Raw genomic sequence first — 14,077 nt, forward strand, 5'->3', positions numbered from 1 at the left:
ACAAAAACATTCAACCACGGAAAACCGCAAACTCTCATTTTGTGGACGTAGACGATGACCTGGACACATTGTACAGTTTAGACATTAACAATCAATTTTTGTTACCCATTCGCACTATTAAAGACACAGAGAGTGGCGAACCAATTTTAGTTGATGCGTGTTTAAATAATGTGTATTTGCAATTTGAACTGGATACGGGTTCCGCGGTATCTGCAATGAACGAGTTTTTATTTGATACACTTTTTCCAGACGAAATTTTGGAAAGAACGAAAATTAAATTAAAAGGTTACAGTGGTGAAATTATTACCTACTCCACTAGGTGTCGCGTCAATGACAATCACATGCTCAAACAATAGGCATCCAATAAATATTTTTGTAATTAAGTATGGTGGACCACCAATTTTGGGACGTGATTGGTTTTGTAAAAATCAGCAAAATTTTAAAGTAATTAATAATGTGAACCTGTTTGGCGGCGACGTGGAGAAACTAATTTATAAATACCCTCAAGTATTTAATAATAAATTAGGCACTTTTACGGAAGCAGTGGTCGATTTAAAACTTAAAATAGGGACTGAACCCAAATTTTTTAAACCCCGTCCACTTCCCTTCTCGTTAAAAGAAAAGGTGGAACGCGAAATTAATAGGCTAGTGTCTGAAAACGTCCTATCTCCAATAGTCATGAGCGAATGGGGAACACCTATCGTCCCGGTATTGAAGAGAGATGGATCTGTCCGAATATGTGGTGATTATAAAATCACACTAAATCCATATTTGAAAAATGTGAGCTACCCTCTACCCAGAATCGAGGACTTATTTTCCAAATTAGCGGGTGGTAAATATTTTACCAAAATTGATTTAAGTTCGGCTTATCAACAAATTTTATTAAGCGAACAGGCCAAATTGTTATCAACCATAAGTACACACTTGGGTTTATTTGCGTATAACCGAATGCCGTATGGAATTAAAACAGCTCCATCCATTTTTCAATTAATAATGGAGAAAGTTTTAATTGGGTTGGAAGGCGTTACGTGTTTCCTTGACGATATCTTAATCGCGGGAAGAAATAAGGAAGAACATCTTCTTAGAATAGATTTGGTGCTTAATAAATTAGAGAAGTATGGATTAACAGTGCGAAGAGAAAAATGCAATTTTTTTCAAAAATCTGTTAATTACTTAGGGTTTGTAATAGATGAAGAAGGGCTCAGACCTTCTACTGAAAAGGTAGATGCATTACTAAAAGCTATACCTCCTAGAAATAAATCGGAATTAAAGTCAGTATTAGGAATGTTTAATTATTATCGTGCTTTTATTCCAAATTTTGCCAGTATGTGTGAACCACTTTATAGGTTGTTAAAAGACGAAAGTTCTTGGATTTGGAATAAAACCTGCGATCAAGCATTTGAGACTTTGAAGAAAACGATATCTTCTAAACATGTATTAGCACACTACGACTCTGCAGTTCCTGTAAAGTTGACAGTGGACGCTTCTTCAACCGCAGTGGGTGCAATTTTGACACACCGATACGAAAATGGAAAAGAAAGGCCAATAGCTTTTGCGTCTAAAATTTTGACAACCACTCAGAGGGCTTATTCTCAAATAGAAGATAACCTATTGATGTGGGGACATCGGTTAATCATACCATCACGTTGCAGGAAAGAAGTTTTAAAAGAGATACATTCGACACACATGGGAATAGTTAAGAGTAAATCATTAACTAGATCATTTGTATGGTGGCCTTCGTGCGATAAAAACGTCGAAGAATTTTGCAAAAATTGTTTAGCTTGCTCTAAACACAGAAACAGTCCGCCGAAAGCTGAAGTGATTGAGTGGCCAAAAACTGAACAGCCGTGGGAAAGGGTGCATATTGATTTTTTTGGTCCACTGCATAATAAAATGTTCATGATTGTGGTAGATTCCCATTCGAAGTGGATAGAAGTTGTTTATATGAAGAACATTACTTCGGAAAATACAGTAGATAAGCTACGAGAAATATTTAGTCGGTGGGGATTGCCAAAGATCGTAGTAACTGATAACGGACGTTCATTCGTGTCGGAATGTTTCAAGCATTTTCTATATATGAATGGAATTCAGCATATTACACCACCACCATATCATCCTGCCACAAATGGGTTAGCAGAGGTTTCGGTACGTACTGTAAAAACTCATATATTAAGGGCCATGGAAGAAAGGAATTCCACAGATCTTTTTGCGGCATTAAACCGTTTCCTATTGCACTACAGGAACAGCATTCACAGTAGTACGGGTGTTACTCCAGCTGAACTCTTGATAGGAAGAAAGCTACGCATGCGATTGGATCTCATTTTACCGGAAGAGCAGCTGAAGCGACAGCATTTGCGTAAAGAGGAACGAGGGAGAGATCCGAAGAGACTAACAAGAAACAGTGCGGAAGTGAAACGTAATAAAGTGAGTGCGAGAGGCAATTTTAAAAAAGGTGATCGTGTTTTTGTGCGCGATTATGGACGTGCTAAACCGAGTTGGGTACCTGCAGAAATTGTAGAACAAAACGGACCTCGAAACTATAAGACATTAACTAACGAAAACTTTATCTGGAGAAGACATTCGGATCAAATAATCAAAGGACCTTCTTACGATGATGACGATTTATTAGATTATTATTCACGTCCTTTGACTGTTGATTCAAATGCAACTATTGTTAATAATGTTGACGATGATGTAGTAGAGGAATCTGCAGTTGGAAAGGCTAGTTCTCCGGAACCAATTAGGGAAGCTGAAACAATTGCAGATGATTTTGTAGTAACTAACTCTAGAAGTATGTTGCGCCCAACCAGAAACAGAAAACCTCCTGACTGGTTCGCAATAAAATAACTTATGTTATGTGAGGGAGGAATGATATGTATTTGGGAAATTGTTATCTGATAGCAGACTTGCACCAGTCGCGTAATGCAAGTCAAAGAGCTCACGCGTTTCTTTAATGTAATAGTTTTTGTTGGCGCAAACACTCTGTAAGTGTCCTTTTCTACCACATTTGTGGCAATGATAGTTTTTGTAATTACACGCTGTAGATGCATGTGAATTTTTCCCACATACTCTACACTTAGTGTTTACGTCTTTGTCCCAATTACTAAATTTAGACTTCTTACCTTGCTGGTTGTTGAAACGTTTACCTTTCCCTACCAGATGTACGTCCAAAGGCTCTGGTTTTACGGCCGTCTCACTTTTTCGAGAAGTTGATGCTGCTCCGGGGTTTTGGTTATTGACACGTCGGTAGAAAAAATCCGCTTGATCATTGGCTATTTGATGTGATCTAGTGGCTTCTAGTGTTTCGTACGTCTTCGCCTGTTTCTCCGCTTCTTGAAACGTAACACTTTCCTCGCTTAGAAACAATTTGTCTTTAATTTTCCCGTCATTATAACCGATAATAAATTTATCACGTAAAATCATGTTTAAAGAATTACCGAAGTTACAATACGTTGCTAATCTACGAACACGCGCTGCCCAATCACTACACAATTCATGTTTTTCCTTACGCGCCCCGTAAAATTGTTCCTTTTCCGCGAATATTGCACGTTTTGGATTAAAATGGTTATTGAATAACTCCACTAAACTATCGAAATCTTTTTCTTCCGGTTTATCCGGCATGCAAAGATCCAACATTAAAGAAAACGCGTTATCACTTAACGCATTTAAAAATAAAGCACGTTGTTTATCGGCCTTATCGATATTATTGGCAGAATAATATTGTTTCATTTTACGCACAAAAAGGTCCCATTGATGAACGTTTGGGTCAAATTCGTGTAAATTGCCGTGCACGTTTTCAACTTTAACCGGATTTAATGCCATTTTAATTCACAATTTTCCACTGTTCCAATCACTAATCAAGACACTCGTCGCCACTGTTTTGTATTTAGATATCCTGGATATATACACATATAACGGAAGGATACTGAAATACATTTATTGCAAAACTATTACATTATACAAACGCGTGAGCTCTTTGACTTGCATTACGCGACTGGTGCAAGTCTGCTATGAGATAACAATTTCCCAAATACATATCAAGTACTTACGCCCTAAAATTACAAATGAATTGCTGATAGTCACCGTTTACTAATCTACAGCAATTATTGGGAGCTGTAGTAGAAAGAGTAAAGGAACGGAAAGAAATTTTTTTGTATTGTGGATTTCCACAATTGGGCAAAAGTGGACCACTTTGATGAGAAATTAACATTTTTGGTGTATCCGTATTATGAATAGGATCTATAGGCGAACCATAACAAAATTTTTCACTAATCCTATTTATAATCTGTTCCAAAGGTGCGTTCTTCGCCCTTACCATTCTCTTAATTTGCTGCATATAATTCTCGAATGGAAAAGCAGATATACTGTCTAAAGAAAAATCAGGGATTTTGCCTATAAAGTAATCAGCATCATCAGTCAAATGAATAAGTCCATGAAAGTTATGAGTCATCAAATCTGGACTATATAAAGTTTGCACATTTTTAATAAAATTAATTAGTAAGCACCTAGCATACTGTCTCTGATCTTTATCTTTGCATCTAAATGTATTGCACAAAATTGAAATGGCCACATGTAAGGTAATGAAATTGTTATATTTTTCAGGATCTAGAACGCCTTTTAAAACAACAGGGCCGAAATACAATAGAAACATTCGAAATTCTGTGGCTTTCCATCTAAGAACATATTTTATTTCTCTAGGTTTCCTCACAAAATCAGTTGGTGTATTTTGAACCAATTGTAATAAATTATTAGAAATTGTTGAAATATTTTCAAATGAAAGCCTGTGAGGTAAATCTCCAGAATACCATGTCACAATTAAAGTTCGCATTACCCCCAGACATACCAAATGCATATAGTCTAAGACAAAACCATTTACAAAATCTAAATTTGGTATTTTAACTAAAGAAGTGTCATGTAATCTGTATGATGGATCAATCCAATTAATAAAGTCACTGTTAGTTCTAGCAGCACAATTAGTTTCTAAAAAAATTCTTCTGTGGTTTCTCGTTTCTCCAACTACAGTACAACGTGTACAAGAAGAATAACCACTGTGTCCTTTAACGCCTAACACATCACTTTTAGCTGGAGCATCACACACAAAACCAATTATTCTTACAATAACATTTGTCATATTCAACAACCATTTTGGATTAAATCTACAGCTTCAGTAACAAAGTCATTCAAAAACGCTGACATACTCTTAGGTTTTTGTAACCCATAATAAAAACCCAAGGGAAAAACTTGACCTTTCAATTGAACTATTGTTGGAATAGAAAATAAGATGGGAATTAGTTGCCCGGGGGAACTTTTAAAAAGTGGCAACCCGTCAATATTTATTAATAAATCTATTGTAGTGATGGATAACGATGTCAAAGGCTCAAAAATTACTTTTAATTGGTGCTTTAGGCCAATATGCACATATTGTCCCGGATCAACAGGCTTAGATGATAACAACCGTTTCACTTTTAAGAGAGTTCTTCCATCAGTTGGGAGACGAGAAAAACAAGAATGTTTTTTTAATCCCACAAGTAAAGAAGATAGTGCAGATGTTGTACAATTGGTATTCAACGCCCACTCTTGTAAAAAAATTGTAATATCTTCTAATTCGGTCTTAGGATTAGTATTCGATTCTACATCAAACAGACTAGCCGTACTGCTCTCTGAATCTGTAGATGAAAGCTTTAACATATTTGAAGATGGTGAACTTGATGAAACAGACGTAGCAAGAAGATTGGAACTAGTTTGGGATGTTTCAAAGTTTGAATCGAGGTTAGAATCGAATGCACTTTGATTATGCATGGATCGTGTTACAGATTCGCTGTGAATGGCCTTCTGATCATCAGATAAGCTGACTGTTTCAATATCTTTATCTGCATTGCTTAAATTGGTACTATCATCCTCATCATCAGTATCATACATCCTTCTACGTTGACTGCGAGCTGACAGTAACTTAAACGGTAATTTCCTTCTCTTTGACATTGCAATTTATTCTTTGAATATACAGCACGACTATAACAGGTACCATGCAAGGTTATAAGTAACAGGAATCTAAAATTACACTTACCTAAATAGAGTATTGGAGTTGGCTTATGTAGGTAAGTAGTTATAATTCACCGGCGGAAAAACACTCAAAAATTTAGCAACTAAACTAATAATAAAATGAATAAATTAATGGAGCACAATATAGCAAATGATACCACACACTTAAATTAACACGAACAAATTAAGGAACAATAAACCGTGTAGTAAACAATTCGTTGCAAGTGAGGTTAAGTATAAGACGAAGCCGTTAAGCGTTCTGCGCAGTGCGCACTGCACCAAGAGTGCGTGGTTCACAACACGTGATTAGGTATTCAACAACACTTTTTTTAAATATTTTAGAAATATTGCACCTGCATACATTTTTCACAAAATGTGTAAAAAATGTTTGCAAAATATATCTCCCAAAAATATTTACAGTAAAACATTTTTGTAATATATCTAAAACGTTTTTTGGAAAAACATTTTCCATATCAAGCTTATTTAAATGTTGTTACGTTTTTAAAACATTTTTCTAATGTTTTCTTGTTGACTGGGAAGGAATGTCTATGATTTCTATTGATAAAAATTCGACCAGGATATGCATCATGCTGGAGGTGGAACAATCAATATATGGGTTCCGTCAATACATCCCACTATTCCTGGGAAGCCAAACTTTTCAAAAAACCTTAAAATTATTACATCAGAATTCAGATGGTTAATAAAAATGATTTCTATGTGGAATAGGCTGGGGAAAAAAAGAACTGACCGTATTTCATAACTGTTTAAGTTATTCCCTACCCTCTTTTAACTCTGGTAACGTCTCATATTTCTAGGAAATCGTATGTAATTTGCAGCTGCATGTTCCAATAAAGTGTTTATAATCTGATTGATACTTTTGCTCACTTCACTTTGTGAAACACTGCAGTGCTGATCTTTGCCTACAGATTTCTGGTAGCTGCCTTGTGCAAAGAAATGTAGGGCTGTTATAAACTGGAGAGTTTTAAAAATTGAAAATATTTAACTTGTGGTTAATATAGGTAATTCCCATTCATACCCGAACAACTGATGGAATTTTTGTAACTCTTCTACCCTGGTCCATGTGTGGTAACAATTCCAAATACAGATCCCTTGCAGCCTCTCTACTTAACCTATACATTTTTCTGAAATTTTCTTCAGGAATAAAGAAAGGATCATTTGTGTCCCTCAAATACTTGCACATATTTCGACCTCGTTCTCTGCAAAATTAATACAAATAATTTTGCAATAAATAGTAGGTAGCAATAAACTAGGGTGAGGTTAGGGCTAGCACCTACATAAAAAATCCACCTACCTTCGTTCTAGCTCTGGTAAAATTTCTAACAAGTTGTTATTCCTATCCATCACTAATTATTATTTTACAATACACGATTAATTAATTATTAATAATTATTGTGACAGTGATATAAAATGCGTCGTCAGTTTTTAAGGATCTACCGTTTGTCCCTATTTCGATCGGCAACGAGTGCTCTGAGCGGTACCGTTCATGAACGATCAAATCGTAACAACTTGATCGCTTTGTAACGATCTCGCTTAGTTACAAAATCGGTTTTCGCTGACAGATCGTTGGCGGAACGAGAATCGAATTGTAACGATATCGCTACGAGATATAAAATAGGCCTGTAAGTCTCGCTAATTCAGTACAAGCAACTCCTATTCTGATTTTCTAAATCCATCAGTTTCTACCAATTTGCAACATTCCGAAAACAAAGGTGTTTCTGATCACTATAATAATGATGCTAGCAAAGTAAATCTAGAGCAACGTCAAAATATTGATATGTGTGTAGATGAGGTAAATGACAATGTAGAGGATGCAAGCCTCGATGCAAGGTCTTATGGAAGCTATAGTAACCAATCAGAGACACTTCTAATAATATAAGTGGTAAATTAAAGCTATTCTTTATTAAATATATCTAACTTGCCTAAATGTTGCATATTTTGCATCCTAGTCATCCCGAACAACCACTAGATGTAAGAACGTTTCTTCAGACACCTGCGAAAACGGAAATTATACACCTCATTTCTTCAAAGAATGGAAGGGCGAAATAATAAATCTTAAAATGTATTATTAAACTTCAACTGTCGTAAAATGAAGAGGTTCATTTTTAGTGCTTTGCAAATGAAACTTGATGCCGAAGAGCAATTCATTATCCAGTAACAAATTTTTGTAACGAGAAGCACTTCTAACAAAAGAAAATTGCAATTCGTTTAAAATTTATTAAGTTACAATTAAATAATCGCCAAAATGTTGAATGATTAAAATGCGAGAAGAAAGCTTAATTAAAATCTAAAGATAAATATGGTAAACTGTTTCTCAGCGCCCAAAGTTTTGCCTCTAGTTAGATGACAAGTTACTGAGCACTTAATTAATTTACTTGACAACACATTTCTACGCAAACTGATTAACATTATTCTTGGAAGTACTTTTCTGTCGAATATATACGATATCCATCATTTAGGAGATTAAAAAGGAGTTTTATTGTTCCGTCCATTGAATTATTTCCAAGTTCAGAAGTTTAGAAATAAGAAATAAACAAAAAGATATTTAAAAATGCATTATGTAACGAGCTAAAATTGAGTCCAACGTATGTGTAAACATTTGAAAATATATACAATGTTATATTATGGAGTCTCAAATTTAATTTATATCCTCCGAATATTCGCAAACAAATTTCAATCACAATTGAGATAGGTATACGTACATACGTGAATTGTGTATTTTTCGTTTCATTTCCTGTGCACTGCCATCATTTTTAATTGTTTAAAATCGTAACGCCACGTTTCAAAACCAAATTAAATTCTAATCATATGCCCTGTTGATTTACGCTATCAGTTTATGTCTTATGCAGATTTACAATTGGACAGTGTAATCCTATTTATTTGTTATACTATAAAATACTGCGACAAACCAAATAACCGATATTGAACTATTCGGAGGGTATCGGCACGACTTTCCGATTGTTAATCTTAATTCAAAAATGCCATAAAAACGTCATTAAACTACTGTGTTCTGCAAAATATTACTCGCTATAGATGGGTTTCAGCGGAAAGAGAAAGTTCTTTGCAACGAAATTTAGACATCGGAAACATTTCCATTTTTTTGCGTATAAGCTTTTATAAAATGACTATTTTTTGTGTTATATTTAGCTTGATAAATGTAAATTGCATACGCTAAAGATTATGTTATATCAAACTATAAGAATTTACATTATTTCCCATTCGTGTCGCTAACCAACACGCACCTACAATCCTAATTAGGTAGTCAGTAAAGGCACTTGCTTTACGTGACAAAGAGAACGAATCAAACCAGATTTATAGCAAGAAATAAAATGTGAAGTACATAATGAACCATGTACGTAGAGCTCATTAACCACCCTAATGGGCAATAGAGCGTCGTGTGAAAGTATCCTCATAAGCGGTTAAAGGTGTTACGGTTAGTAACGTGTGGTTCAGAAATTAAATGTAAGTCATTATCGAACTATAGAAGGGCTAAAATAGAACGCCTCTGAATTTAATCGTTGCTTGTTGATCTACAAAATTGCATTTATAGTGTTCAATTGATATATGCAGCTTACATTCAAAATGAAAACGAGATACTTCTAGACTTATACGAACATTTTGTGCGCAGATATGAGCATGTTTTTCTGCATCGAGGATCTCGTGGCGATAGGTTCATTATTTACAGGCCCCAAGGGTAATCGTTTACTAAGCGTTTACGAAGAGCGCATTTCCGTATTAACAAACAATTGAGAAGACAATACGACATTTAGTCCAATTCTGTAAAAAACTGTAAAAATTTTTCTTTTAATACTTTTCATTACGTATGTAGATTTGAAGTAATGGCTATAAGCTTTTTTTTATTATTTTATAACATGTAATTATAGGCAACTAATTAAACATTTCTAGATTCATTTTTATCTAACTTGCTTGGTAATACACTTGAGAAGTTGTTATAGTTTGTTTGGTTTTGTCAAATAATTTTGTAATTCATTTTAATAAAAATTGATTTCTTAATAAATTCACGGAATTACATAATCAAGTGAACCTCCTTCACCAGACGTTCCTTATAGCTGGCGCCCGACTTAGCAGCCTAAGAAATCGGTGTTTTATTGGGCGTGTTTTTTAATTACTTAATGTAGACTACTTTTATTCCTTATAAAGTATACACCCACTTAGGGACTCCTTCAGTTATTTCAATGCGCTGGGAGCAGTACTTTCGTTCAAAATTTTAACAAATTTCTTAAGAGACTTTTCTTTGTAATCATGTAGAGCATGTTTTCCAAACCTCGCCACTTCCAAAAATAAACAAAAAAAATTCGATCCACCCTTGTGCATGCGCAGTGCTAACTTTCTTATTTGTGGATGGATTTTTTTGGGTAAATTGCTGAAAACGAATTTGGCTGAGGTAAATAATATTTTCAGACAAAGATTGTTAATGTGGAAACGCGCTTTTTGTAAATCGTTCACGATTACTTTTTGAACTTGTTTGATATAGACCGCATATTGTGCTTCGAAGGAAATGCTAACGTTAGCTTTCTTTTAACTATACAACAACCACCGCAGAAGGTACAACAAACTACTTCAATTGTTCTGATTTTTATCTACGGATCGTCTTCTCGTGCTCGTTAGAAATATCTATTCTGATACATTTTTGGTCCTAAATTCCATTGAAGTAGCCTAATATAAAGGATAGGTATTCTTGTGTTCTCATCGATGACTTCTGTGAAACCAACAGCGACAGATGAGTCAAGGAAGTTTGCAATGTGCTCGTCTACAATCTAATTCAAACTCTTGTAGCGTACCAGTCTGTATATCCTAATTCGTTATATATTTTCAGAAAGGACATTAACAGTAACTGAATTTCAAATGATTTATGTCAATTTTCAAATTACGTACGTATATTATAGTTTACACACTAACAATTCTTTTTTGTTTCAGGTAAGTCGAATAGAAAGATTTATTGAAAGTGTCCGCCATCTCTGAAAGGTACAGTGGACTTTCCTAATAATTATTGTGACAGGCAAGTAGTAATGCGACACTTGGTATTATTTTTTTTTAAAACCCCGCGCCAAATTGACGTACTCGATGTCATGTGACCGTTGGCATACGGGGAATCATCGGCAACAATCAGAATGCGCGGAAGAGTGCTTGACGGTAAGTTTTTAATTCCGTTTTTAAATCGTCATTTTCTAAACTTCGAGACGGTATAGTAGATCAAGTTTAATATCTCCTTCAATTTTTCATACGTTCATGTTTAATCTTTCTTACCGGTAGTTTAAAGTGAGCTGTTTCATATGGCAAGTGTGATCTAACCTCAACTTCATTTACGTTTGGAGAGGTGTCACCTCTGACCAAAAATCCACATCGTGGCTAAATGTGACACTATTTTCAATTAGGGTATTTGATATGCGGGATGAGGAAATATATCCGAAAACACGAAAATGCGCAAACCGCGAAAAAAGCTGTATACCAAAGAAGATATGGAGCAAGCCAAAGGGCCAACTCAAACAATAAAAAAAAGCCGCTTTTAATATTCCCCGATCCACACTGATCTTGCATTTAAAAGGATGAAAAAATGGCGATAAATTGCCACCTTTTATCTTATATAAAGCGAAATACTTATGGGACTTAAAGATACCAACAGATGCGTAGGGTAAATGTGGGATATATGGCACACCTAAGGAAAAAAAATCGTATAGATGTAATTTTAAGTATCGAAATGATATTATAATTTTCTAATGATATTTCAATGTGTTTTCCACATAAAAATCATAATTTCAAGCACATATTAAAACAGTTTGAGATGGAAATCTTTGCTTTAAAAAACAATAGCATATGGCCATATATCCCACACACGTAGGTTTTATGCCCCACCATGGGGTATATATACCTCATTTTTATTTGCAAATGGGATTTATGGCATAGAAATTGAAAGTGCTTAAACAACAATAGGTAATTAGCAAGGTGCTAAAGTATTAAAATACTATATGTAATCATAGGTGCATAAAATTTGCATTATTAAATAAATGATACTAATAGAATAACTGGCACAACTTATATTAATAATTTGAAAACAAGAAACGATTCTGAAAACTACAATTTAAAAAAAATGACAATTTTCTCTATTTAGGCATTTAGGTAGATATGATCTTCTTTTTGGCAACACTCCTCCGTTTCTCATTTCTTCCGCACGTATTACACCGACTATCGTACATCGTGCACGTGTAACCATCCATGACAGTCAATGCACTGGATCCAGTCAGCATTGTTCTTAGTAACCAAATAATTTTCCAGGCATTCTATGCAATCTACATTGTCATCTGTGTTTTGGTTGGCATGTTTGGTGGATGTTGATACTGTTCGTTTTGAATGATCCGCTTCTCCTTTTTCGTCTTTTTTCGGTTTTGTCTTTTTTGTACATTTTGTCTTTTTTGTTCCTTCTTTGCAATTGTCTTTTTGTTCCCCATTTTTGCAATTTTTCTTTTTGAACAGAAATTCTTCTGACGTTAACACCTCAGCCGATTGTTTCCTTTTATTAAATTTGCGTTGAGGAATAGATGGAATTGGTGCAATTTGATCCAGAAACTTTGATGGAGTTATAATTTCATCGGTATTAAGTTCAGATATGGGAGATTGATTTTCTTTATTACGTTCGGCAACAAGTGATTGTATTTCGACAACTTGAGTGGCAGGTTTTTGTATTTCATTAGATGCATTAGCTGCTAAGTTGGCTGTAGTATAGGGAGATAGAATATAGTTTTCTGGATCATCAAAAAAGTTCTCTGGTAAGGTTTACAGATCAACTAATTGGACTATTTCAGAAGTTTCATTCTCCAAGTTAAGACTGACCTCTGCGTTTATTTCTGGAGCTGGTTGTCCCGATTCGCTAGCAATATTGTCAACTGTTAACTCTAAAGTCGTGTCATTTTGAAGTTCATGAAGACTGTAATTTCTTGCCACGTCCGACATTTGAAAGAAATGGTCCGGAATAGCATTTGGGTTAAATGGATATATTCCGGTTGCCGTAAATCCAGACACCCCATTCGCAACTGTACTTGCTTTTTTCCATGCTTCTCCGATCAGTTTCCCTGTATTCATTCTATCTATTTTTTTCTCCTTATTATGGAACATAAAATCTTGAGCAGCCTCTTTGAAATAATCCTTAAGTGGCTTAAAAAACGACCTATCAAGAGGCTGCAAAGCTTGGGTAGTGCGACTTGGCAGACAAATAACAACTACATCATTCTGATCTGCTAACTCCAGCATTTCTACTGAGCAATGCGATGTATGACCATCCAGAATTAAAAGAGACTTTCCAGGCCCTTTCCTGGGTAAGAAATGTTCGTTAATTCATCTCAAAAAGAGATCCGAATTTATATAGGAAGATTGCTTGTTCATATAAATATCTGAGGCAGGAGGTAAACCCACTAAATGCTCCGGTTTTTTGCGACTTCCTTTCATAATCAGTACTGGAGGTAGGAACGTACCTACAGCATTATTGCAAGCAATAACTGTAATATTTTCACCTTTTTCGGCGGATGTCAGCACATGAACATCTTTGCTTCCTTTAGTGGCAAGAACCTTTCCAGGTTTGTTATTAAGCTGTATGCCCGATTCATCCATGTTCCATATACAAGAAGGTTTATCCATCAGATCATATTTTTCTAAAGTTTCTTTTAATAAGTCAAAGAAACTGCCAACCTCTTCGCGACACATTCCTTTGGCTCGTGCCAATGATAATCCTTCGGACTGCCTTACTGATTATTCGGGATTTCTTTCCAAAAAGGAATATAACCAGTGTGGTCCAGCTGCCGTTTTATTTTCCTTTGACTTTTCACTTAGCAGACCCTTTTGTTTTCCCAACTTTTTCGCAAATTCAAAAGCGAGCTGTCTAGTTGTACGAGGAGATGGAGCAAACCCAGCTTGTTCTAATCTTTTAATATGTGCAACTAATTTTTTTTCATTTGCAAATCCAAGTACTGGTGGTTTTCCCAATGACTTTTTCGTCGTATCTCCACTT

General features: G+C 35.1%; 3 protein-coding genes across 3 annotated transcripts; 2 read left to right on the forward strand and 1 right to left on the reverse strand.

Moving 5' to 3' along the window:
* The first annotated feature begins 1,606 nt into the window (after positions 1-1,606).
* Positions 1,607-2,934, forward strand: LOC116159143 (uncharacterized protein K02A2.6-like). Its single transcript, XM_031472072.1, has 2 exons — positions 1,607-2,145; positions 2,241-2,934. The coding sequence occupies exons 1-2, from the start codon at positions 1,615-1,617 to the stop codon at positions 2,256-2,258; spliced, it is 549 nt and encodes a 182-aa protein (XP_031327932.1). The 5' UTR covers positions 1,607-1,614; the 3' UTR covers positions 2,259-2,934.
* On the forward strand, positions 2,305-2,847 carry LOC116162865. Its single transcript, XM_031476612.1, has one exon. It carries the CDS (start codon positions 2,305-2,307, stop codon positions 2,845-2,847), a length of 543 nt encoding a protein of 180 aa, XP_031332472.1.
* A 1,111-nt stretch (positions 2,935-4,045) lies between the features above and the next one.
* On the reverse strand, positions 4,046-6,124 carry LOC116162872. The gene is made up of 2 exons (XM_031476623.1): positions 6,065-6,124; positions 4,046-6,009 (listed from the first exon to the last, which is right to left on the reverse strand). Exon 2 carries the CDS (start codon positions 5,129-5,131, stop codon positions 4,046-4,048), a length of 1,086 nt encoding a protein of 361 aa, XP_031332483.1. The 5' UTR covers positions 5,132-6,009; positions 6,065-6,124.
* Positions 6,125-14,077: the final 7,953 nt, after the last annotated feature.

The sequence above is a fragment of the Photinus pyralis genome, unplaced genomic scaffold (assembly GCF_008802855.1).
Source record: "Photinus pyralis isolate 1611_PpyrPB1 unplaced genomic scaffold, Ppyr1.3 Ppyr1.4_LG1, whole genome shotgun sequence".
Taxonomy (NCBI): domain Eukaryota; kingdom Metazoa; phylum Arthropoda; class Insecta; order Coleoptera; family Lampyridae; genus Photinus; species Photinus pyralis.